Source organism: Carassius carassius, chromosome 26 (genome assembly GCF_963082965.1).
Source record: "Carassius carassius chromosome 26, fCarCar2.1, whole genome shotgun sequence".
NCBI classification, from domain to species: Eukaryota; Metazoa; Chordata; class Actinopteri; order Cypriniformes; family Cyprinidae; genus Carassius; species Carassius carassius.
The window spans coordinates 8707695-8732897 of NC_081780.1; the positions used below are offsets into that span (position 1 = coordinate 8707695).

Consider the following 25203-nt stretch of genomic DNA (forward strand, 5'->3'; position numbering starts at 1 on the left):
GCACCAGAACGACCAGACACAGGAACAGTTTCTTCCCTCAGGCAATCCATCTTATGAACAGCTGATAATAACTGTGGGACACACTACACTATTTATATTTATATACACTACACTTTTTATCCAACACACATACTTAGCGTACACGTAAATCTTTTGCACATAATATACATGTACATACATGGAACACACTATACTACTTATATTTATATTTATATACACATACACTTATTTATCCAAACACACATACTTAGCGTACAGTTACAATTTTTCCACATAATATACACGTACATACATAAATGCTCTTTTTAATATACCTGCCATACATTGTCAATTTGTATATTGTCATTCCTTACCCACCTATTTGTATTTTTTTGTATTTTTTATTCCTTATTGTGTTTTTTGTTCTGTCGCTGTTATGTTGCACTGCGGAGCTCTGTCACGAAAACAAATTCCTCGTATGTGTGAACATACCTGGCAATAAAGCTCATTCTGATTCTGATTCTGATTCTGATTCTGATGTCCTTATAAACCATGTTTACGTTCTAATATCTATGTCATTATACACATGAAAACACACACGAACACAGACACACACACACACACACACACACACACACACACACACACACACACACACACACACACACACACACACACACAATAATTAATCGTTTTTTGTTTTTTTGTTTTATATAAACCTACAGACCCGAACACCATACAAGGGTTAAAACGTCACCGCAAGGCCATTTACAACACGCAAAAATTAATTGAACCATCCGTATAAAAAAATTTTTATACAATAGAGTATGACTACATATTCATGCTTCAATAAGATGATAAATCGATGCGATAATTTTTCACAACATGTCAATAAAATTAGACAACTCACCGTGCTCTCCGCCATGCTAAGACAACTCCGCCCCTCACTTCCGGTCCTGGCAGCGGGGTCCTCACGGCGGGGTCCTGGCAGCGCTGGTGGTGCTGCGGGTCTGCAGCTGGATATATCTCACTGAGAGAGGCAGCACCTGTGATCAAATTTGACCACAAAACATTAAAGAATCATGCTAAATTAGTTGAGTACAGTCAAATAATATTCATGAAAACACCTGCTATCCCACACCATAAAAATGATGGCCAAAAGATAAAGTTCGCATGCAGTCCAAGTAAGCAGCTCACTCTCACTCTGTCTCCTCATAGACAGCGGTGTCTGTCTGAGCTCCTCCCTCCTGCAGAAGCGAGCAGCACCTCCATTCAAACCCATCCAAACTCAAGGCATGAACGTCTGCTCAAACCCGCACAGCTGCTGCTGATCACCTACCTGTACAACAAACCCTGGATATTCGTCTTGTACTTTACAGCCCCTTCAAACCACCAGAAAGAGGCGAAGTAAATCATTCTGGCCCTAAACGTACACACAAGTGGTTTTTCAGACTGCAAACATGGCGAGTGCCTCGTACCACATCTCTAATCTTTTGGAGAAAATGACATCCAGCGACAAGGATTTCAGGTCAGTCGTAGTGCAGAGACCTCGAATGAGTGTCAAATGGTATGCATGTGTATTTCTAGCGCTTGTGACGGTGTTTACATGTCTTAATGAATAACGGAGCGATCGCTGAAAGTTTTAGGCCGCGAATAGCGCGACTGTTGTTTATGGAGCTGCTTAGCTTAGCATGTCAATCTCACACTGCACGGGCCTTCATTTTTTTCTGTTTAAATGTGTGTATGGGTCATATATATATACGGGTGTAAGTAACAATTTGAATTGTTAAATTGACATCGGTTGCTGGAATTGAATTTTGTTTTAGTATGGATGTTCGCTAGCTAGCCGCTAGAATTGGCCGATTAGCTTTAGCATATTTTTTTTTTTGGTGGCACTACACGCGAACTGTCATATCCTTTGCGACCAGTAACGTTACAATCATTTTCAACAAACCATGTGCAGAGAGTTGTCAGTGCAATATCTCGTATTTGATGCAATTTTATTCCCCTAGGGTTCATATAAGTTGGCTAATGTTAGCATAAGTGCACGTCAATCTGCAAAGATTTAGAGAAGTTTGTATAATGTAAAGTGCATCTTGAATTCAAGATTTATCTCTACATTCAATGTTTCAGAAAACCTCATCCCATTTTTAAATGTGCGTACTGACAGGTCTGACAAGTCATGCATTTATTATTTTCTTTTACTCACTTCTTAATCACATGCTAACGTGCAGATTGACACTTATTTATGAAGGCAATGGTTGAATATTGTCGTTTATAAATCACAGGCTGTGTTAAATTGTTTAATTTAAATGACTAATTTTTTTACATTTCTTATTTATGTATATATATATATATATATATATATATATATATATATATATATATATATATAAATTATAATAGTGATATATATTTACCTCAGTGTTATACCTTTAAGCAAAGATTGCATGACAGTTCCTCGTTGACTTTGGTTTGAGAATACTTGCCTGATCAGAAATGCTGTCAAGCCTAAAAACATATAAGTATAGTAATAACAGTTGAAAAGCATAATCATGAAGATGTGGCTTGTCTATATAGTTATTACAATTTGTATTTTGGGCTGTCATGCTGTTCTTGCTGTTGGGGGAATCCCTTTTAATGATTTGAGTATATTCAGCATTGGCCACCAGGAGGTTAATGGTTTGTGAGTTTTATACATATCCATCAGGAGTTCTCAAGTGAATGCTAATTCAGTCATCGGATAATATTCCCAGAGTCTTTCCTGTCTGTCATCTCCGTCAAGCCGTTTTCTGCTCTCATTCCAGCTCTTTCCCCAGGGAACATTTTGCTTACACACCATTCTAGGTCTGCTGTTAGCTTGTGCTGGCGTTCCCTCTCGCCCTGCTGTTGGAGCGTGTGCGTCTCATCCATTATTCATTCTTACTTAGGCTCTCCCTGGAATAAGAGATTCCATGCCTTCAAATATATGCCAAAGCAGACGCACTTAGTTCTGTGTGTCTGTGTGTGTGTAAGAGAGAGATGGCACGTAATTGGGTATGCAGAAGTATTTCGCTCGTATCACATATGAGGTTCTGTGCTGAGGCTTTGATGTTGGCACCCAAAGACAAGATTTCATTTTAATCCATTTCAGTTTCAGCTCAGAAATGGATTATGAATTATCAAACCATGACAAGTGAGAGGAAAAGGTGAAAATGCTTCAGTCAGCCGATTTGCTTTGACATGATGCCAGCAGCCTCGCCATACAGGTGGCTCTCATGGTTCGAACCATGTGACTGACTTTACATTAACCATTCTGTTAGTGCTGAAGTCATAAGAAACCCTCTTTAAGGGTGTCAGTGTGTCTGGACCATTGGGAACACCTCTGGGGAAAAAAAGCCTTGCAACTGGTAGTCATTGCTTGTGTAAAATGTTGGATTTTATAAGTGAAATGGGACATGCAATGGAAGAATATCTTGATGGTGGGAGTTGGATTAAGAATTTGTTGGATGGTGAAAAGTAGTCTTAATATGACGACGTTGGATGGTAGGGGATTACTAAGTTTTGCTGCACAAGTTATTCAATTTTGGTGGAAAAAACATATTTTTCTTGAAAATAAAGTACATTTAGTCATTCAGAATAAGTCCTTGTTTATTCCCTCAGATTCATGGCCACCAATGATTTGATGTCCGAACTGCAGAAGGATTCGATAAAGCTGGATGACGATAGTGAACGGAAGGTGGTCAAAATGATCTTAAAGCTCCTGGAGGACAAGAACGGAGAAGTTCAGAATCTGGCTGTAAAATGGTAAGAATTTTACCTTTATTCATTTGTTCCAGTCCTTCTATGCTTGCATGAACTTGAAAGCCTCTCTTAGTTGGGTATTTTCAGTGTGTCCTTCATGAATTGGCTTCAGTTTGTCCTCTGAAAATGGTTTAATGTGAAATTGATTTGTGCCAGAGTGATTTAGTAAGAGGTGTTGCTGTTTTTCATGTTGATTTATCTCAGTTATTAGCCTCTAAGATTCGCCCTTATTTTTTTTTTCCCCTAGATATTTTTGAAGGGATTGCATGAATAAGTCAGTGATCTCTCTTCATTTTATTCCGGTCTTTGTGTTGTTAGATACAAGTTTGCTTACAGAGACCTTTTTTTAAACCTTATGAAAGATAAACCCATCTTGCGAAAGGATTAACACTGATTTGAATGCTAATACCATTTTTCAGCATGGACATTTTTGGCAAGTAATAGACAAATAGGAAGCATTTCTGAGGTTGCACTAAAAATCCTTGTTTCTTGCAGTTTGGGCCCACTTGTCAGCAAAGTGAAGGAGTACCAGGTCGAAACCATTGTTGATACATTGTGTACAAACATGTTATCAGATAAGGAGCAGCTTCGAGATATTTCCAGCATCGGCCTCAAGACGGTGATTGGAGAGCTCCCGCCAGCATCCAGCGGTAAAACAACATGCTTTCCCTGTATAATGTTATTAATACAGTTGTTTCCAGAGTTTCCGGCAAACAGAGAATGTATTTAGCTATATTTAGTTGTTTTCCTGCACCGACTTGCCTGCTAAGTCCATTTCTCTTTGCTTTAGGCTCTGCTCTTGCTGCTAGCGTTTGCAAAAAGATTACAGGCCGCCTCACAAGTGCCATTGCCAAGCAGGAGGACGTCTCAGTTCAGCTGGAAGCATTGGACATCATGGCTGACATGCTGTGCAGGTATGTCAGATGAGCCATGTGATGACTGCTGCTTTTGTTTAGACCAATTGTGCTTTTGAGTGCACATGGGTTCCTGCCAGGTAATTTCTGGAGGTGTTTGGTGTTTGCGCACATGCATCTCCACTCTGTGGCAGTTCTCAGTTATCTTTTTCCTCAGTTCAGTGAGCTGAATATACTTATATAGATATTTCAGTTTAGAGGCTGACTCTCAGCTCTGTGTGATAGCTAATGGCAGACTTTGAATTTGTCTTGGGTGATTGCATTTTGCATTTATATTTACATTCATGTGTTAGGCAGAAGCTTTTATCCTGCTTGTGTGTTCCTTGGGATTTTCAATCCACAAGCTGTTGCTAAGGTCATGCACTACCAGTTGAGGTGCATGGAAATATTTATACGCAAAACATGAATTTTCCCACGATTAGGATTTAAGGCCTGTTCACACTTAAGAATGGAAACTATAGTGCCTTTTGCTCAGTGGGAAACCTTTTCATAGTACCTAAACTGATTGTGGAACCACTTTTTGCTGTGTTCGCACTGTTGTGGTTCTAGGAACTCTGTTTGGAGGAACTAAATTAGCTCCTACTTCAGAACAGGGTCTAAAACTGTTCTATAGGAACTATCAGTGACGAAAGTGTATGCTGATTGGCCAAGCGCACGCAAAACACCGGGCACTCGTTTTTTTTAAAAAGCCATGTAACCATATTTACTCCACTTACATGGAAAACAGCGATAACGGCATTTACCTGTTTTTTTGAAGTGTTGTTTTCTTTTCTCAGCTTTAATGATATGTAACACTGCAAGTTGTCGTAAAACTTTTTTTTGTCGTAAAACAAGTTTGCTCTTGCAATCGGTTAAATTGTGTCAGTAACATTGGTTTCACTTTACAATTATAATTTTTTTATGTGAATAGGGCTTAAACGTTAGATTTAATCCACAGTAAAACATGCTGTTTTCAGAGGAATGGAGCAGCAGTTAGCCTACACACTTTAGACACAAAAAGCCATGGTTCTCATGTGGCTGACACAGGTTTGAATTTGGTCTGCAACATATTCTGATCCTCCTTATTTCCTTGTAATTTCCTGTTATTGTCCGTTATCTGACTATTTTAGAATAGAGTACTAACATGGAATACCATTATGCAGCACAGTATTTGTCCTGTGTACAATTTACTTTAAAAAGCATTATGCAACAGGAAATTTTTGTAACATTTATCAATTACAGGTATATGTCAGTATATTAAGCAGCTAAAATATTTGGTCTTTGCAACAATTTCTTGTTTTTAATGTCTTTCATTGTTTTTGTTGATTCATCCAGACAAGGAGGCCTTTTAGTGAATTTCCATCCTTCCATTCTGAGCTGTCTGCTGCCTCAATTGACAAGCCCTCGCCTGGCAGTGAGAAAGAGGACCATCATAGCCCTGGGACACCTGGTCATGAGCTGCGGAAACCTGGTCTTCGTGGACCTCATCGAGCACTTATTATCCGAGCTCTCACGCAACGAGTCCATGTCAACCACGCGCACTTACATCCAGTGTATTGCTGCCATCAGCAGACAAGCTGGCCACAGAATCGGTGAGGCTCCTCCATTGTTACAAGTTAACTTAATGTCTTTGAGGTTCAAGACCTCATCTCAGTTACTCTTTAAGTGCTGAAAGCAATTTAAGTGTGCACTTATTGAAGCCATCATCTGTGATCTTCTCATACAGCTATTAGTTTCACCACTGATGCTGTAATTTAGCCTTTCACTGCAATGTGCTAAAGCAAACCAAAGCTGTCCTCAAAGATCTTTAAATGGTCAAATTATTACAACAGTCGTCGTCTTTTTTTTTTTTTTTTTTTTTTTGGCAGACAGCATGGTGTAAATACTTCTGTGTAATGATATCCTCCCCTCCTAGATATTGCTTTTTTTTTTTTTTTTTTTTACCACAGTTCTCCATGACTTGATCTTGAAATTCAGAGTCCCTTCTTCTGATAGAAAATGTTTCACTCAAGATTGAGGTCACCAGCATTGACACTGAATCCTGATTACATTTCACTTTATGATTGCTCTGGTTGATGAGCAGTCGAAGTTATTCTTCCCCTCTATCAGTTTTGCATTGACAAGAAGGATTTTGTAGTCATTCAAAGAATTTGTTGATTTCTCTTTTTCACAGTTATTAATAATGATACAATAATAGAACACATTTAAATTCTCCTTAATTATTCAGTACTTTGACTGTTTTGTACAATTCACCCCCAAAGCACAATTATATATATAGAGGCTAGGAGCTTGAAGGCAACTCTCCTTGAAATTTGACAGAACAAATTGCCTGTTATTACCTGTCACCTTGTCATCAACACTGTTCCATTGTTGTGCTGCTAAGGCAGGCCATTTGGCACAAATTAAATGAAGTGAAAAGTCATTTAGGTTTGCTGCTGTGGTGCGCCATTCCCACATCAGCCAATTACCGCCTACGTTTGATGAAACAAAGACAGCTGCGATTAAGATGCGCAAGATTACTTCAGTGGAATGCACTCAGTTGTTTTAATTAAGTCTTTTTGTCATCTTAAGATTGTTTCTTTGATTGTGCTGAACACAGCAAGGCCTTTATCTTGCAGCTCTCCAAACCCATTTATATTTCTCAATGAATTATTGCAATTTGATGTAAAGTTTTGTAACCCATCAAATCAAACCGATGTGTGTAGTGATGGTAAATGACATGTTGGTTTTGTCTTGCAGGTGAGTACTTGGAGAAGATCATCCCATTGGTGGTGAAGTTCTGCAGTGTTGATGATGATGAACTGAGGGAATATTGCATACAAGCTTTTGAGTCTTTCGTAAGGAGGTTAGTCTAACCAGATTTATTTTTTGTGACTACGTTATATTTTGTGAGGAGTACAGTCGTGACCAAAAGTTTTGAGGATTACATAAATATTGGAAATTGGAAAAGTTGCTGCTCAAGTTTTTATAATAGCAATTTGCATATACTCCAAATGTTATGAAGAGTGATCAGATGAATTGCATAGTCCTTCTTTGCCATGAAAATTAACTTTATTAACCCAAAATTAACCCTAACCCAAAAAATCCTTTCCACTGCATTTCATTGCTGTCATTAAAGGACCTGCTGAGATCATTTCAGTAATCGTCTTGTTAACTCAGGTGAGAATGTTGACGAGCACAAGGCTGGAGATCATTATGTCAGGCTGATTGGGTTAGAATGGCAGACTTGACATGTTTAAAGGAGGGTGATGCTTGAAATTAGAGCTGAAACAACGAATCGATTTAATCGATTAAAATCGATTATTAAAATAGTTGTCAACTAATTTAGTCATCGATTCGTTGCTAAATAACTTTTATTTGCCGTAAGCGGCTCATTTCGTGCATATTTCAAATCTGCGGTGACCAAAGTGTGGCAGTAATGAGCCACCGGAGGTTTTACTCAGCCGGTACAGCAGGAGAAGTAGCGAATAGCCAATAGCTGGCCTCGTTTTATGTCACGTGCTTCCCGAACAGCGTCTCTGCAGCATTCAGCGTGATGATGTGGGAGTGCTTTACTTTGAGCCTTCAAAAAAGAAGAGTAACCTGTAAACTCTGCACTACTGAACTGTTTAAGGGGACGTTCACATATCGCGTCTTTTGTGCGCTCAAGTTCGTTATTTCCAACACCGCACCGCATCGAGTTAAAAACATTTCAACTTTTCAGAATGCGGCAAGCGCACCGCGGGTCATGTGACAAGAACTAACCAATCAGCTTCATCCTTTCCCGTAACAACTTTAAAAGTTCAGTCAAGATGAAAGGAACAGCTGATCATAGTTGTATATGGATTTCCATTTTGAAATAAATTTAGTAGCAGAGCTACTGCAAGCGATTTTTTGAGCTGCAAATCCATTTAACCTTTGCTGAAATTTCTGCGTCTTCAAGCAGAGAGCACGTCATGTTTGCTTAGCAAAGGCAGACGCCTCAGGGGCGCTTCTGCCCGAGCGCTTTGGAAAGAAGGAGAAAGCGGTGCGCCTAGCGTTTTTAGGCGCGATATGTGAACAGCCCCTAAGACTTTCATTTGTGCAGATTCTCTAGTACAATGTTGTTTGCAAATGTTTAGTCGTAAAAGCTGATAACATTGCTTTTTAACAGTTAACATTTAAAGCTTTACAAACATGTTCTGTGATCAGTTTGTCGTTTACCAGTTCAAAATTCAGTCGTGCAGCCTAATTATGACTGAATGAGAGAGGTAAATGTTTAAAGATATTTGAAATGATATCTGAAAAGTATTCACTGCTCTTTTTCACACAGCAGGTTTTTTGTGTGTGTCCAATTTTTTTTTCTGGACAACCTTCTGATGGATTTTACTTTAAACTGAGCTCCATTCAGGTTTCATGCCATTGGCACTTTTTCCGAAGGATTGTTTACAATTTCACAGCAAAAGCTATAAAGCGGTTTTCCAGTAAATAATAAAATACAATGCACTGCAATTTTATTGTTTTATCCTTATTCTTCGTGAAAATATGTTCTGAAAGATTCCTTAATAAGCTTTGTTCGGGATGTTAAACTACTTTAGGAGCTCTTAGGACTGCCATGGTGAAAACATTATTTGAAATCTCCTTGTGAAATTTCAATATGAGTATGGGTCAGTGTTCTGATTGCAGAAGAGTTCGACAAAAGATTACTAACACAGTAAAACAACTCCAGGTATATTTTTGATGAGGATATGACAGTGCAAAATGGTTAAAATCTCTTAAAAATCTATGCTGAAGGATAAAGACCATTTATTAATAATATACTTGGGGGGGAAATGGGAAAAACTAAAATATAAGTACATAAACCGATTAATCGTAAAAATAATTGACAGATTAATCGATTATCAAAATAATCGTTAGTTGCAGCCCTACTTGAAATCATTGTTCTTCCATTGTTAACCATGGTGACCTGCAAAGAAACGCGTGCAGCCATCATTGCGTTGCATAAAAATGGCTTCACAGGCAAGGATATTGTATTGTAATTCTTGTAAAGAAGGCTTCAGGGCCTCCAAGAAAGTCCAGCAAGCGCCAGGATCGTCTCCTAAAGAGGATTCAGCTGCGGGATCGGAGTGCCACCACTGCAGAGCTTGCTCAGGAATGGCAGCAGGCAGGTGTGAGTGCATCTGCATGCACAGTGAGGCGAAGACTTTTGGAAGATGGCCTGGTGTCAAGAAGGGCAGCAAAGAAGCCACTTCTCTCCAAAAAAAACATCAGGGACAGATTGATTTTCTGCAGAAACTATAGTGAATGGACTGCTGAGGACTGGGGCAGAAAAGAAATATTCTCCGATGAAGCCCCTTTCCGATTGTTTGGGGTATCTGGAAAAAGGCTTGTCCGGAGAAGAAAAGGTGAGCGCTACCATCAGTCCTGTGTCATGCCAACAGTAAAGCATCCTGACACCATTCATGTGTGGGGTTGCTTCTCATCCAAGGGTTTGGGCTCACTCACAATTCTGCCCAAAAACACAGCCCTGAATAAAGAATGGTACCAAAACACCCTCCAACAGCAACTTCTTCCAACAATCCAACAACAGTTTGTTGAAGAACAATGCATTTTCCAGCACGATGGAGCACCATGCCATAAGGCAAAAGTGATAACTAAGTGGCTCGGGGACCAGAATGTTGAAATTTTGGGTCCATGGCCTGGAAACTCCCCAGATCTTAATCCAATTGAGAACTTGTGGTCAATCCTCAAGAGGCGGGTGGACAAACAAAAACCCACTAATTCTGACAAACTCCAAGAAGTGATTATGAAAGAATGGGTTGGTATCAGTCAGGATTTGGCCCAGAATTGATTGAGAGCATGCCCAGTCGATTTGCAGAGGTCCTGATAAAGAAGGGCCAACTCTGCAAATACTGACTCTTTGCATAAATGTCATGTAATTGTCGTGTAATTTGTAATTTGAAACGTATGAAGTGCTTGTAATTATATTTCAGTACATCACAGAAACAACTGAAACAAAGGTCTAAAAGCAGTTTAGCAGCAAACTTTTTGAAAATAATATTTATGTAATTCTCAAAACCTTTGGCCACGACTGTAGTCTTATAGATTATAAATTTTCAAACAAAACAATAGCTAATGATAAAACAAGTTTCACTTCTGCATTAATGCGTACTGGTTATTTGTGGAATTTAAAAACTCTTAATGTCTTTGATTCCCAGGTGTCCGAAGGAAGTCTACCCACATGTCCCAACAGTCATTAGCATCTGTCTTAAGTATCTGACTTATGACCCCAACTACAACTATGACGACGAGGATGAAGATGAGAATGCAATGGATGCCGACGGTTTAGACGAAGATTATCAAGGTACGAGGCGGGCTCATTTCTCCTCTCAGTCTGTGGGAAGAAGGATTTATTCTCTCTCCTGAACCAAAAGCCTATTTAGCTGTAAGTTACCAGCTCAGTTTGTTAGTGTGGCGTGTGTTAGCATCTACTGGTCGCATAACAATAAAAGCCCTAGGGATTATTTTTCCACATTTTAGGCATCTTTGAAAATGATAATACAGCAGTTGGAGAGGCAGTCTGTCCATGTATGGGACTGAAAAGCCAGGCCATCAGAAATCAGCTTGTTATTGGAATGAATGGACGATGGTGACTTGTTCGGTCTAGCAGCTTTGAATAATGCTTAAGCCTTTACAACCGATGAAATTGGCTCTGAAATTGGTTTGGGGGTACTGATTGTCCTGTAATGTCCAGACAGACTTGAACGTTTGCCAACATTCCTTGTGTTACCTTGGAGATTGTCAAGCAGGCACCTTTTTACTCTACTAAATGCATGTACTGAGCATGTCATGCCACTTTCTCTGACACATGATGTGCATTCTCGGAATGAAAATGCTTTTTTTTTAACCATTAGTGCTCTGAAGCACAACTGAGTTTGGATGTGCTCAGCGTTGCATGTTGGAATGAAGTGTTTCATGTGGAAGTACGGTGGAGGAAATGTGGGTTGCTACACTTTAGAATTTGACAGGAGCAGGCCGTAATGACAAGCCCCTGTCCAAAAGCTTGAGTTAGATATTCATAAATGCATTTGGTCTACTTGATCTTTCCTGGTATCAAGGATTTTTATTCTCAGCCCCGACTGGAGTGTTGTTTTCATCCATAAATCATATTCCTACCTATTTGTTGTTTTCTTTTCAATAATTTATTGTGCTGACTGCGCACTAGCTTGTAAGCAGCCTTAGGAGGCTCGTACGCTTTGGCAGCAGATTTGATGGTACGTTTGTTTTCCTCTCAGAAGCCCACGCTCTTTGTGTTGCTGAAGCAGAGGGTACAGGGGACAAACTTGTTGCTCTATATGTTTAACAGTGTCTGAGTATTAAAGAAATTCTTTTTGGGTCTGCTAGCTTGGAACTAAAGTACCCAGATACTGATTATATCATCTAATTCATGCAATCCAAACAGGAAGTGATGATGAGTACAGTGATGACGACGACATGAGTTGGAAAGTGAGGAGAGCGGCAGCAAAGTGCTTGGATGCCGTGGTGAGCACACGACATGAAATGTTACCGGAGTTCTACCGTACGGTTTCTCCAGCGCTCATTGCCCGTTTTAAAGAGCGGGAAGAAAACGTCAAGGCTGATGTGTTCCATGCCTACCTGTCCTTACTGAAGCAAACGCGCCCTGCCCAGAGCTGGCTCTGTGACCCGGATGCCATGGAACAGGGAGAAACCCCTCTTACAATGCTTCAAATTCAGGTAAATTCAGGAAAGTTTTTTTTTTTTTTTTATATATATATATATAAATCTAGTACGTTACAATCTACTGTGAAGATTATGTCTGTTTATTTCTAAGGGTGATTAATTGTGTATCTATGCAGGTGTCCATGATTGTAAAAGCACTGCACAAACAGATGAAGGAGAAAAGTATTAAGACCAGGCAGTGCTGCTTCAACATGTTGACAGAACTAGTAAACGTGCTGCCAGGGGCCCTGGCGCAGCATATTCCTGTTCTCATCCCAGGTATGTGCCTCAGGCAAGCTATTACACGTTAAAGAGAGTAGAGTCATTCCTTCCATGATCATAGGCTTAAATCAGCATTTATAAAAGCTCTATAGGGTAAACCTTGAAATGTTTTTTTCAGCAGTTCCTTTTTGCATATTTGGAGTGACGTTTGTTAATTTTGTTCCATCTAGGTATCATATTTTCTCTCAACGATAAGTCAAGCTCTTCAAATCTGAAGATAGATGCCCTGTCTTGCTTGTATGTGATCCTGTGCAACCATCAGCCTCAAGTCTTCCACCCCCATGTTCAGGCGATAGTGCCTCCTGTAGTTGCTTGTGTGGGTGATCCCTTTTATAAGATCACTTCTGAAGCACTGCTGGTCACCCAGCAGTTGGTCAAAGTCATTAGGCCCCTCGATCAAACAGATGCTTTTGATGCGTCGCCGTATATCGCTGACCTTTTTGCTTGCACCATTAAAAGGCTGAAGGCAGCAGATATCGACCAGGAAGTCAAAGAGCGAGCTATTTCTTGTACAGGGCAAATTATCTGCAACCTTGGTGATAGTCTTGGTGGGGACTTACCAGGCACTCTCCACATCTTCCTAGAGCGACTGAAGAATGAGATAACAAGGCTGACCACTGTCAAAGCTCTCACACTCATTGCAGGGTCACCACTAAAGATCAACCTGAGGCCCATTTTGGGTGAGGCTGTTCCCATCCTTGCCTCTTTCCTACGCAAGAACCAGCGAGCGTTGAAACTAAGCACACTGGCTGCACTGGACATTCTGGTTAAGAATTACAGTGATAGTGTAACACCGGCCATGATTGATGCTGTACTGACCGAGCTGCCACCTCTTATCAATGAAAGCGATATGCATGTCTCGCAGATGGCAATCAGCTTCCTCACCACGCTTGCACAAGTCCACCCTGACTTACTGTCTAAGATAAGTGGGTCTATTTTGGCTGAACTCATAGCTTTGGTTCGTTCGCCGCTGCTGCAAGGTGGCGCTCTTAGTGCCATGCTGGAATTCTTCCAGGCTCTTGTAGCAACGGGAACTGCCAGCTTGGGCTACATGGATTTGCTACGTATGCTAACAGGTCCTGTATATGCCCAGAGTGCAGCGCTCACCCATAAGCAATCCTACTACTCCATTGCGAAGTGTGTGGCAGCTCTTACACGAGCTTGTCCTAAAGAGGGCCCTGCAGTGGTGGGACAGTTCATTCAAGACGTGAAGAACTCACGCTCCACTGACTCCATCCGATTGCTGGCTCTGCTGTCCCTTGGAGAGGTCGGCCACCACGTTGATCTGAGCGGTCAGCCTGAACTGAAAACGGTCATTCTGGATGCCTTCTCTTCAGCCAGCGAAGAGGTCAAATCAGCAGCTTCATACGCGTTAGGCAGCATCAGTGTGGGGAATCTCCCAGAGTACCTGCCCTTTGTCCTTCAAGAAATCTCTGGCCAACCCAAGCGACAGTACCTGCTGTTGCACTCTCTCAAGGAAATCATCAGCTCTGCTTCGGTGGCAGGGCTTAAACCGTATGTTGAAAATGTGTGGGCACTGTTGCTTAAACACTGCGAGTGTACAGAAGAGGGTACAAGGAACGTGGTAGCTGAATGTCTGGGAAAGTTAACACTCATCGACCCAGAGACCCTTCTGCCCAGGCTAAAAGGCTATCTCTTGTCAGGTGATTGTCTCTTAACTCTGCCTGTTAAATATATATATCAAAATACTTAAAATTTAATTTAATGAAGTTTTATACTTTGTCGAAGTCTTTTTTTTTTTTGGTCATAAATTGTTTCTAATAAATCTTTAATAAAAATAAAGGGGTTTTGATGGAAGTTTTCTTTTTCTCTGCAGGATCATCTTATGCCAGGAGCTCTGTAGTCACAGCTGTTAAATTCACAATTTCTGATCACCCGCAGACAATTGACCCCCTTCTTAAAAACTGCATAGGCAAGTGCTATTATCAGTTGGTTTTCTCCTTGGGAAATACATACTTTTTACTTTTAGTCTTTATGTACAGACTTGCATCATTTAAGAATTTTGTCCAGAACACATTTTAGACCTGGTTTTCATTGTCTTTTCTTTTTTTTCCTTTTTAATACTTCTAGGTGATTTCTTGAAAACATTGGAAGATCCAGACCTCAATGTACGAAGAGTGGCTCTAGTTACCTTCAACTCTGCAGCTCATAATAAACCTTCTCTTATTCGAGACCTTTTAGATACAGTTCTCCCTCATTTGTACAATGAGACCAAAGTGCGCAAGGATTTAATCAGAGAGGTATTCTCCCCTTTGTCCTCAGCCTTTTGCTTTGCTGTCTTTTTAAACCTCAAAGCTCAATGACACCTGCCTCTTTCTAGGTTGAGATGGGTCCATTCAAACACACAGTAGACGATGGTCTGGACATCCGGAAGGCTGCATTTGAATGCATGTACACTCTATTAGACAGTTGCCTTGATAGACTTGACATTTTTGAATTCTTAAACCATGTTGAGGATGGACTTAAAGACCATTACGATATCAAGGTAAGCCATCAGACTCGACTCCATGAATCTTTCATGAGACGCAGGCTTTTTGCCATGTAGATCATTTAGCGACCACAGAAGATGAAAGAGTGAATTGATTAACAAAGATTCAGTGTGCAGTCATCAAAGGTATAAATGCATTCACAACAGACGTGGTCCAACTTTATTTTAAATGTACCTATCAAGTGTACTTGCATCATAATGAAGCGGAAACATTAACTACTGTTTTAATATAATTGAGTGCTTTGGACTAGAAAATATGTGGATTTAAATGTTTGTTGTTTACCTACACACTTTAAACAGGAATTGTCATCAATAGTATTTTTCTAGCAATCCCATGGGTATTTTATAGTTGCAAGGAACTTCAGTGGGACCAAAAGTATGTGCATAGACTCATGAATCACAAAGGTTTATAGTTCTTTTTCCTCTATTAATGTGTTTACAGATGCTGACTTTCCTCATGCTGGCAAGATTATCTAGTCTGTGTCCCAGTGCAGTGTTACAGAGGTTGGACAGACTTGTAGAGCCGCTTAGGGCAACATGCACCACAAAGGTAAGCAAAATTTTCAGCGGTGGTGGAAATCTAAATTGAGCTGCATCTAGCAGTTAGCACATAAGCTCAAATATCTCTGGTTTCCATAGGGGCAAAAGTTTGAATTAAAATTGCCGTGTTTTACCAATCCTGTTCCCCATTTTTCTCATGAAATAGGAATGCCAATCCATTTGTGAAAAATTGTGAGTCGTTTGATTTGTAATTATATTCTTCCTCAGGTAAAAGCCAACTCTGTGAAGCAGGAGTTTGAGAAGCAGGACGAGCTCAAACGATCTGCCATGCGGGCCGTAGTGGCCTTGCTAACCATCCCAGAGGCTGAGAAGAGCCCCCTAATGAGCGAGTTCCAATCTCAGATCAGCTCCAACCCTGAGCTGGCCGCCATCTTTGACAGCATCCAGAGGGACTCCTCCAGCGCCAACATGGAATCCATGGACACAAGTTAAATGTCTAAGACAGCATACCCATTACCATCGCTCCCAAGAAAATCCACAAAGAAAACCAACCCTGGGGGACCCTTGTATTGTTCCATGCGTGGCACTAAATCTAAAAAATAGGAGGAAAACGAAATCTAAAGTTAAGAAAAAAAAAAAAGACGAATGAATGAAAAGACAGACATTCATTCTCTTAAGCTTCAAAGCTTATTACCACATTCTTTGTTTTTCTATTAACAGGAAATCGCTTCAGTTGTTCAATGTTCTCCATTCTTCATTTTATTTGTATTTTTCCTTGTTCATTTTCATAATTTCTTAGGTTCTGTAGATACCTCAACTCACAGGGACGCGGGGGGACTTGCTAGGTTACCTGAAAATGAATTGACCACAGTATTTGTGTTATCATGGGAGATTCGTTCTTTACATTCTATGATGCTGACGACTTACATCGGGACCTAGGGGTAAAGGATAGCACTCAGTGAGTTTGAATCATTTCGGGACCATGTTTTTTTTCTGTCGTGTTTCTTATCAAACAGGTTTTATTAGGTTTTTGTACGATTCGAATGTCATCTCTCCTCTTTTTACTGTTGACAACTTAAGTACAGAGCGAGACAAGTCTTAGAAATATTATCCTGAAGAGAGTGACTGCTTATTTTTCCTTCACTATATTTCATTACATTCCCACTGTCTGCAGAATTGCGAGTCATCAGCATGTCACACATCCAGAGAAATGAGCATTTAGCTGCACACATTTTGCATAATATTTTTCTTTTTCTATTTGATGACCGTTTTGTTTGGCTCCAGCATATAGAGGTTAAATATGACATCAAACATTGTTATGAGAAAATATTGCCCTGTATGGAACGCACATATGTGAATAAAAAGAGTGGAGAATATTCTCTCAGGTGCTCGACTGTATTCTAAAATCATAAGGGTGTAGTTCTCGCTGTTTAGATCCACTATTATGCTGCCTCGTTTGAACTGCTCACCTGTAAAACTGGTTGGGAATATAATTTTTTTTCTCTGATAGAACTCTTTTTATTTACAACAATTTACTGTGTTTAGTGTACAGATCTCTTTTTAGGGATATCTGTATTTTGGGGAAAGGAACACCATCATAGACCTCACCATATAGCTGACCAATGGGTGATGGAAGTTGAAATCTGATGCCCTGGAATCCACAGTGTGTAGAATACACTCGTGTAGTCATGTACGCACCACGTTCTGCATCCATTGAAGTATGACAATATGGCAATGTTCCTCTGTAAGAAATCAATAAAAGGTCCATTGCTGTCTGCGTTCAAATGTCATTTTATGGTCCTTCAAGTTCAGTTTGAACCATCATAATGGCTGATGCATATTGTGCAGAAAGATGACAGCAGCTGGCTGAAAATTACTGGTCCCAATTTGTTTGACTTTATATGTTTTCTGCAAGTGAGGCCGTACTGGTTCTGTCAGTCCACCTGGAACCAAAGGTTGATACAGTGAACACTTCTGAAGAACAACTGCTCTGGATTTGTTAAAGGTTAGTACCACTGTTTTGAGGCTCTTTGTTCTTCATCTAGATTTCATTTAAGTTGTCTGAAATAATATATTTGGACGCAGATTCTGATCCAAAGTCTATACATGTTTTCCATTATCTTTCAGTGTTTTATGTACAGCTGTTCTTGGAGACTGCCGCTCCGTTATCTGAATTCATTGGCCAGAATAATCTGAAGAATGGAGCAGATTGTTCTGCAAGACTGGTTGTAATGCAGCACCATCAAATAGAGCGCATCTTGGAAACGGTTTTGCTTGAGTCAGAGTTTATTTCAATCAGCTAAGAATTGGTGTTTTGTTTTCAGGAAAAAGTAGTTGTAAAGTTGTTAACATGACATTTATTTAGCTTAATGTGTTCCTGGTTGTAGTTGATTCATCAGCACAAGATAGGGTAACTTTGTTTTTATTACTTGTGGCATTCAACGTATAACTTGGAAATCAAGCCGGAAATTATTTTATGATTAACGACAATGTGAGGACCTGGTCAGCTCTTGACATCTTTCCACGTTCAGTCCAATCAAGCAACAATGCAAAGGTCATCAACTTTACCCATGCATGTTGAACAATTTATTTTTATAAGCTCACAAAAACTTTCAAATATCAGACAAACACGCTCATCTCAGAGTAGAAGAGATCTGAACCGGGTTTTCATTCGCTTCTACTAGGCTGCTGGAAGCATGAAAATACATTAGCAGTTGGTCGTTGCTTAAATGAACCCACTTCCAATTTGCACGCTAATGAGTCACGCAAATGCTTTTAAAGGCTTACTAACAGTGGCCTGATTTGCATCAGAGGTGTGAGGGCTAATGCACTGGCATGATCATTCGCTCAAAAGGACAGATGTAGGCCATCGTCGCTTTACAAGAGGTGTCCTCCATGTTAACACGAATTTAGCTATTTCCACAAGTATACCATGCAATTTTATATTGTAAAAAGTCAACATTCCAACCAAAGCTTTCTTTCTAAAAAAAAAAAAAAAAAAAAAGTATAAGAAGCCTATGGCACACAGCCCCCCCTCTTCCAAACTGTGATAATATTATTGTGAGCAAGCCAAAAAAAAAAAAAAAAGGCTAATCGTCGTTATAGATGAAATGTGTTTTGTAATGATGACGAAGTGTTTGTCTGCACTGCCCTATGGGAGATCGCAGCAGGAGGCCGTGAAAAGCACACTGCAGATTAATGCTTGCCTACTGCTGACAGATCCTCCATGGCCTGCTGAGCAGCTGCTTGTAGCTTCCTTAAAGCCTGAAGCTTAATGTTTCACCTCTAAGCCGGATTTAAACAATGCAAAGAGACCTCACCCCCATAACTGGAATATAACTCATATCATCTCACTAATGATGCTTACATTAGCTACGTGCCAGAGTAAAGTCTCTGCACTGACAAATGTATGTATTTTGAGGCAGTTTCTCAGAACTGGAGCACGATTATGGAGTGCTTGTTGATTTAAGTTAGATGAAAGGTTTTTAGGGCATGTCATGAGCTCATTCTGTGGCCAGGTAACTATGTTGTATAATATGTAAAAAAAAACACACCTGTTTTATTTTGAGTCAAGGTTTGTTTTGTTTGCTTTGGTTTTGATATTAATGACCCCTTTGCAAATCATTTAACAAAAAAAGGTTGTTCTCAACTCTGTAGGGTCCCGGGACACAACCACCCAATCAGCAGCTGAGTGCTTTGTTGTCTTGGATTTTGGTCTGTTAAGGTGGTCATGGTAATGTCCTGATTTCAGTAGTTTGGATTGTCCTCAGTATGAGGCGGCAGCCAGTCTTTCCACTGAGTGGTCTTGTTGATATTCTGCATGCCCGTGGTAAGTTTTACAAGGTTTATCTTTATCAGATATTTTCCCAAATCATCCTGACATCAAAACAGGATATTTGGCTTACTCTAAAATTATTTTGTTGCATTTCAAGAACTTATGCTCAGTTGAGAACTGTAAGGTGTGCAGTAAACAGTATGCATTTTATTACAATATTATATTGTTTCTTATGTTGTTGGCTGCAAGGCCAGAATACACTAGTTTCTTTAGTTTCAATGGTTAATTGTCTTTAATCTGGTACTGACAAATCTCAGATGGAGAATAAGGAAATGTGAGGTTTATGTGGAGGGAAAATGGCAGGCAACACTTTATATTTCATGGTAGATTGTGTGTTTGATTAATATCTGAAAGCATGAGATTGATTTAAAACAATCCTGATGTATGAATTATCTCCACTGTGGCTGAAAATATATTTTCAGTGCACATGCATTGGATTTATGCAATGAAACGCCTATTTATATGTTAATGGACTTCTTGAAGATGAATGGAATTCCTGAAATCCTGTTGGTGAAGATAAGAGGGGAATTATTGCTCAAGAATATCTTTAATTAAACAATTATTTATAGAAGGGAGAGGTTTAGTAATATCAATCTTAATATTAATATTAATATTAAAAGTTTATTTGGTAATTATGAATCTTTTTGGATCTTTGTTTTTCTGTTTTCAGGGTTCTAACATCTTGTTCTCTTTGAGGGTAAATAAGAATCAAGATGGGCTTTTCTGGCAAAGGCTTTCCTATGGATGTGAATGGAGACTGGTAATATTTTCTGTGTTGTTAATATGAAACAGTAATGTAAATATTTAAAAAATAATGTGTTAATGATAATAAAATGTTAGGATACATTCCGTGTATGGTTATAGAGAAGCCTTTAGTATGGCAAGAACAAACAATAAACATGTATAGCTAACATCAGTTGAAGATACTTGTAATGTAAATGTATCTAACCTTATCACTTGCTCTGTTAACAGGCCCTCCAAAAAAATCAGGAAACACAGAAGTCGTGATGTTTCACCTGTACCATCGCATTTCTCAGAACCAGCCTCATTCCTGCGACACAGGGTAAAACTGCAGAATCAATAAGACTACCGATCATTACACTGTATATAAGTAGTTATATAATAGGTGGGATAATGTCGCCCTTGGTACATAATGAACCTTTTCACCTTGTCATGATTTATTTTGCCATAATGACTGGCTAACTGTACATTATCACACATTATATGGCAGCTAGAACATCCCATGGATGTATGCACCAACTCTGCTTGTTTTGCATAGGATGTAATTGCCAGCCTTCCGTGTCTCCCTGGTGTAATGCGGCCACTCAGGGATGAAGATGATGATGATGATGTACGGAGTCATAAGAGCTTGCCAGCAGTAATGACTGGAAAAACCCTCCAACCTAGAGACAAGAGGTCATACAGACATTCTGAGAATCACAAGATATCTGGTTTACCCCCTCTCATAAGCACCAGGTACTAAATACACACTTTTTATAACTGGCTCCCATCATAAGCAATGTTTTAACTTCAATATATTGTCATTTAATCACCCTCAATTTCTAAATCTGAACTATTCCTGTAATGCTAACACCACTTACTTTCAGTATTCAATGATATTCTCAGTGCTGGTGTAAATGTATGATTACCAGGTGCAGTTTGATTGTGAAAGGCACTGGATGCAAAACTGTCCCCAAACTCCCACCAATCACCAAATCCTGGAATACTTGGAAGGAAACAGACCCCCCAAGACCACCTTGTAGGGCTGGATGCAGGTAATGCCACATTTGTTCCTTAAAAAGCTATCTTATGCAAGTACATTTTATAAAAAATGTAAGTCACGGTGGACTTATAGATCTTGATCAAATCAACCATCTTCTGACTGGCCTAAACCCTGACGATAAGACTTGGCTGCAGAATTCAGTGCACTTAGCTTTTTGGCTGGAGGTATGTTAAGTTCTTTCATACTTGAGTATGAAAGGAGTAGGCAGGAGGTTCTTTTTATGCATGGTTTGACTTCGTTCTGCATTTAGGGCGCTGTTAAATTCACAGAGCAAAAATGAAAAGGCACAGTCGATATCTTGCCTGGCAGATATGTGAGGAGTCATTTTCTGCTTATTAATGATTTAAAGCCTGGTTAGTCTCGGCGTCACATGCATGGGCAAGTATTTTTCTGCTTTCCTCATTTATTTGAGGCTGTGAGGTGTGAGGGAGAGAGAACAGAGTTTAGCGCTGAGAACTGCGAGGGAGAGAGAGGGCATGTAGATTTCTATTCACTTACTATCAGCCCCCACAGTTGGGCTAATAAACTGAAATTAAAGTGTCCCAATAAAGTGGAATTACACAGTGCAACCAACAGCACAGTCAGGTCTGCTTGTAAAGTGCAGAGAGTGTGTGCAAATGCTTCACTTTGGTAGATACAGAACCTATGTGATTTAATGAAATACAGATATATCTGCACTTGCAATGAGTTTCAGATGTCTCTGCTTGCCAGGACCAATGCTAATGAATACAGTTTGTAACAGAAATGGTAATTGGATCTTAATGTGATTGGAAACCTGATAACCTTTGCTGTACTGGAACATTCTGTGGCCAACTATGCAGACAAGGCTTGGAAATATATAGTGATATTATAGTGATATCTTTTCGTTAAAAAAACCCCCCAAAAGCTTTAGCTAAATAAATATGTAATAAATCATTATGGACCATTTTCATTGATTTCCTATTGACTCTATAGACTTTTTTGTTTAGACTTGTTTGTGTTATAGATTTGTGTTGCTTGCATCTGACCCAAGTTTCCCACATTTATACGAAAAAGGCCAACTCTCCCTTAGGTGGTCTGTTTATAAGATATAAGACATTAGATATAATAGGATTTTTTCCCAGACAAAAATCTCTTTGCTTATATAAGTAATAGCAACTGAGCAACTCAATTTGATGTATCATTATTTTTTTGTAGAACAACATAAATTCCCTCATGAAACATACTTGGAGTTTGCAAGAAACTAAGCAAGCATCACTAATTACATAGCTGTTGCCTATCAAAGTATGCATGCTTGTTAGTTTTAAGCAAATAAAAGATTTGGGTATCTAAATGTCTAATCATTCTTATTCTTTTATGAAAAAGGCCCGACAAAATGGAATTCAGTTCAGCTAAACCTGTTCATGCATTGATGCATCCAAAAATTGTACCTGTCGGGCAGACGTCTCTCTCTTTCAAGGCGCAAGGAAATGGGCCCTGCTTGCTTCCTGCCAAAGCCTCTGGAGTGTCCCTGAGATCTCGACTCACTTTCCAAAGTCCTGTAGTGCAGGCAGTGTACCCTATCAGTCCTGACACCATGCAACAGATGAAGCAGACTGACAGAGCGTGCCAGCCCCTGAGGTCTGTGCTGAAAAAAGCACCAAACAGTGGAGTATTTGACTGGCCACTGGCGGCCCACCTGCTGGAGCCATTTTCTGGGTTCCAGGAGCATCTGTGCCGCCAGATCCTATATTCTCCACTGCCTTATCTTGCAGCTTTGCCACAGGTCCAATTTCCTTGTCTCCAGGACCAGGTTGATCTGTTGCCTACACACAGGGGCCCATATGGTTCCCTGATGGAACGCACCGTGGAGCTGTGCAACTCCCAAGGACAGAAGTTTCCCAAAATCACCATGACTTGCCCAACGCCTTCTCCAAAATACCTGTGTCGCACGGAATTTTGGCATGCGGCTTAAAGGAACAACCAAGATGGATGCAGAGTAATCTGTCATGCTTAATGGGACTTTAGTGCTGCTCAGTGCAGTTCAAAGTTAATATTGCTCTGTGCACAAAGGATTGCAAAAATATCACCAAAGTTCACCAAGATCACCAATTCATTTTGTTCAGAGACAATAAAGCCAAAACAGACATCTGAGCAATCTCTTGGCACTTTTCCTGATTGCTTAGAGTTTATTAGACTCACGGTCATAATGTACTCCTGTGCATAACTCAAGTTATTGCTGTATAACCAGTCTCTTTCATCTGGTTGCCATGGAAGTCCTAAGGATCATTAAACTGTAGGAACTGGACCTTGGGGGCTGACCTGTTCCACAGGTACAGGAAGTGCCTCTGAGGAGCTTTTTAAAGTCATCCTGTGCAATTTCCTGGGTGTGAAGATCCTGGGGTAGGAATCATATGTCTGTCTTACTGAGGAGAAATGTAATATTTTTTTCTGCCCTCCACTTATTTTCCAGGGCCTTTCTTTTTTAAATCAATACTATTTTCTCAGTTGAGGAGAATCTACAGTGTGATGGGGGCCAAGGGCAATTTTTAAAGTTCCATCATATAGTCTTCTATAGTATCTGCCATCTTTTGGTACAAGAATGTGTATTTGTGTGTATATGTACATGTGTATTTGCTAGAAGTACCATTAATAGACCTATGATAGAGTAATATTGACTTATTTGAAGAAGTCACCCTCATTACATCACCTACTGTAGCAGTGGTTGGGGATTATTGCAACATTTGAAAATGAACAACCTCGAGTACTGGTTCCAAATTTTAAAGTTAATATTTCAGGAGCAGAATGTGTTTAAAGCAATATAATGCATTACATTAAAAGTTACATTATAAAAAAATATATTTTAAATTGATTAGTTGTCAGGAGATTCACGTTCATAGCACATTTGATCTGAAGTTCTACCATTGCTCCCAACATCGTTGCCATGAGGAAAACTTGTATAAAAAGAAAGCAATCAGTTTGTTTTGAAAATTTCTTAATAGTGAATTGATCTTGAATTCATCTTTCGAAGATTAGAAGAAAATGTAAATGAGGATATGTTGAATATATGTCATTGCTTCAGTGAATTTGCATTCATAAGACATTTTGTTACACTTGCTCTTGCCCCAACCCTTCAATTATTTACCATATGTAAAGCTGCCATGTCATTTAAAAGTCAGTTCTAACCAGAACGCTTTATAATATTATAGTTCTATTGTTTTACTTTTTTTTAGACCAATACTGTTGAGGAGATGAGTTTGTAAGTGATTAAAAGGGATATGGGAACGTGTTCATATTATTGATAAATTTGGTCCAATGGCCAGCTTCATTTTTTGACCTAGCACTGTGTTGTCGTGCAGAAATAAAAAACATATTTATGTTAATTTAAAAAACTCATTAATAATGCTGTTGTTAATTTGAATTAGATTCTATTGAAATAGGTTTGCATTCCCCCATCCTCGTGGTCAGCCCAGAGTGGGCCAAGATCCTGATTGGGGGGGGGGCCAGGCCGCCCTGTGGAGCCGAGTGTCTCACAGCGCTGTTGAATTCCAAGTGCACAGTCTGGAACGGAGAGGCAAAAATGTCTATGACCTCCACTTCTACTTCAGCAATGAGGTCGGAGCAGAAATGTCACATTTTTCATTCTTTAGTCAAAGCACACAAAATAGAGTGGCACGGAAGTGTCATGAGGTGAGGAAAAGGACTTTGATACTGAAAAGGATAGAAATGCTTTTACCAACTTACAGTGATTAAGGCAGGAACATGCGTGACCACCTTAAGCATGTTTTTTTTTCCCAGTAGTAAGCAAACATGTCCAAATGTAGGTCTTCAGTGGCCCAGGCTTAGCTTCATTGCTGAGCAAGTGTGTGTGTGTGTGTGTGTGTGTAAGTAAGCGAGCATGTGGCCTGTTTCTCAAGTCTCTTATTCTCCTGCTGTGCTTGTGTATGGGAGTAACAGCTTCCTGGTTTCACGCTCCGATTAT

General features: G+C 39.7%; 2 protein-coding genes across 4 annotated transcripts; both read left to right on the forward strand.

Moving 5' to 3' along the window:
• Positions 1 to 1190: 1190 nt before the first annotated feature.
• On the forward strand, positions 1191 to 17423 carry LOC132105700 (cullin-associated NEDD8-dissociated protein 1-like). Its single transcript, XM_059511020.1, has 15 exons — positions 1191 to 1507; positions 3622 to 3765; positions 4258 to 4412; positions 4553 to 4676; positions 5991 to 6247; positions 7395 to 7500; positions 10832 to 10977; positions 12076 to 12368; positions 12491 to 12632; positions 12806 to 14299; positions 14473 to 14568; positions 14727 to 14896; positions 14977 to 15141; positions 15587 to 15694; positions 15913 to 17423. Exons 1-15 carry the CDS (start codon positions 1440 to 1442, stop codon positions 16135 to 16137), a joined length of 3693 nt encoding a protein of 1230 aa, XP_059367003.1. The 5' UTR covers positions 1191 to 1439; the 3' UTR covers positions 16138 to 17423.
• Positions 17424 to 18782: 1359 nt separating this feature from the next.
• Positions 18783 to 24227, forward strand: LOC132105701 (uncharacterized). Of its 3 annotated transcripts, none has more exons than XM_059511023.1 (6): positions 18783 to 19474; positions 20177 to 20240; positions 20453 to 20543; positions 20760 to 20956; positions 21133 to 21255; positions 22608 to 24227. In XM_059511023.1, the coding sequence occupies exons 2-6, from the start codon at positions 20194 to 20196 to the stop codon at positions 23194 to 23196; spliced, it is 1047 nt and encodes a 348-aa protein (XP_059367006.1). In that variant the 5' UTR covers positions 18783 to 19474; positions 20177 to 20193; the 3' UTR covers positions 23197 to 24227. The 3 variants fall into 3 exon arrangements, with proteins under 3 accessions (XP_059367006.1, XP_059367005.1, XP_059367004.1); XM_059511022.1 differs by having other exon boundaries at positions 20187 to 20240; XM_059511021.1 differs by having other exon boundaries at positions 18785 to 19474; positions 20151 to 20240.
• The last annotated feature ends 976 nt before the right edge of the window (positions 24228 to 25203 follow it).

What these genes read in the sequence shown, in the direction of transcription:
- LOC132105700 (XM_059511020.1), top strand. Translation starts at nt 1,440, where the DNA reads ATGGCGAGTGCCTCGTACCACATCTCTAATCTTTTGGAGAAAATGACA. An exon ending in ACAAGCTGGCCACAGAATCG is followed by an intron (nt 6,248 to 7,394) that starts GTGAGGCTCCTC and finishes TTTGTCTTGCAG; the next exon opens with GTGAGTACTTGGAGAAGATC. An exon ending in TTTAGACGAAGATTATCAAG is followed by an intron (nt 10,978 to 12,075) that starts GTACGAGGCGGG and finishes CAATCCAAACAG; the next exon opens with GAAGTGATGATGAGTACAGT.
- LOC132105701 (XM_059511023.1), top strand. Translation starts at nt 20,194, where the DNA reads ATGGGCTTTTCTGGCAAAGGCTTTCCTATGGATGTGAATGGAGACTG. An exon ending in CCTCATTCCTGCGACACAGG is followed by an intron (nt 20,544 to 20,759) that starts GTAAAACTGCAG and finishes TGTTTTGCATAG; the next exon opens with GATGTAATTGCCAGCCTTCC. An exon ending in CCTTGTAGGGCTGGATGCAG is followed by an intron (nt 21,256 to 22,607) that starts GTAATGCCACAT and finishes TTTATGAAAAAG; the next exon opens with GCCCGACAAAATGGAATTCA.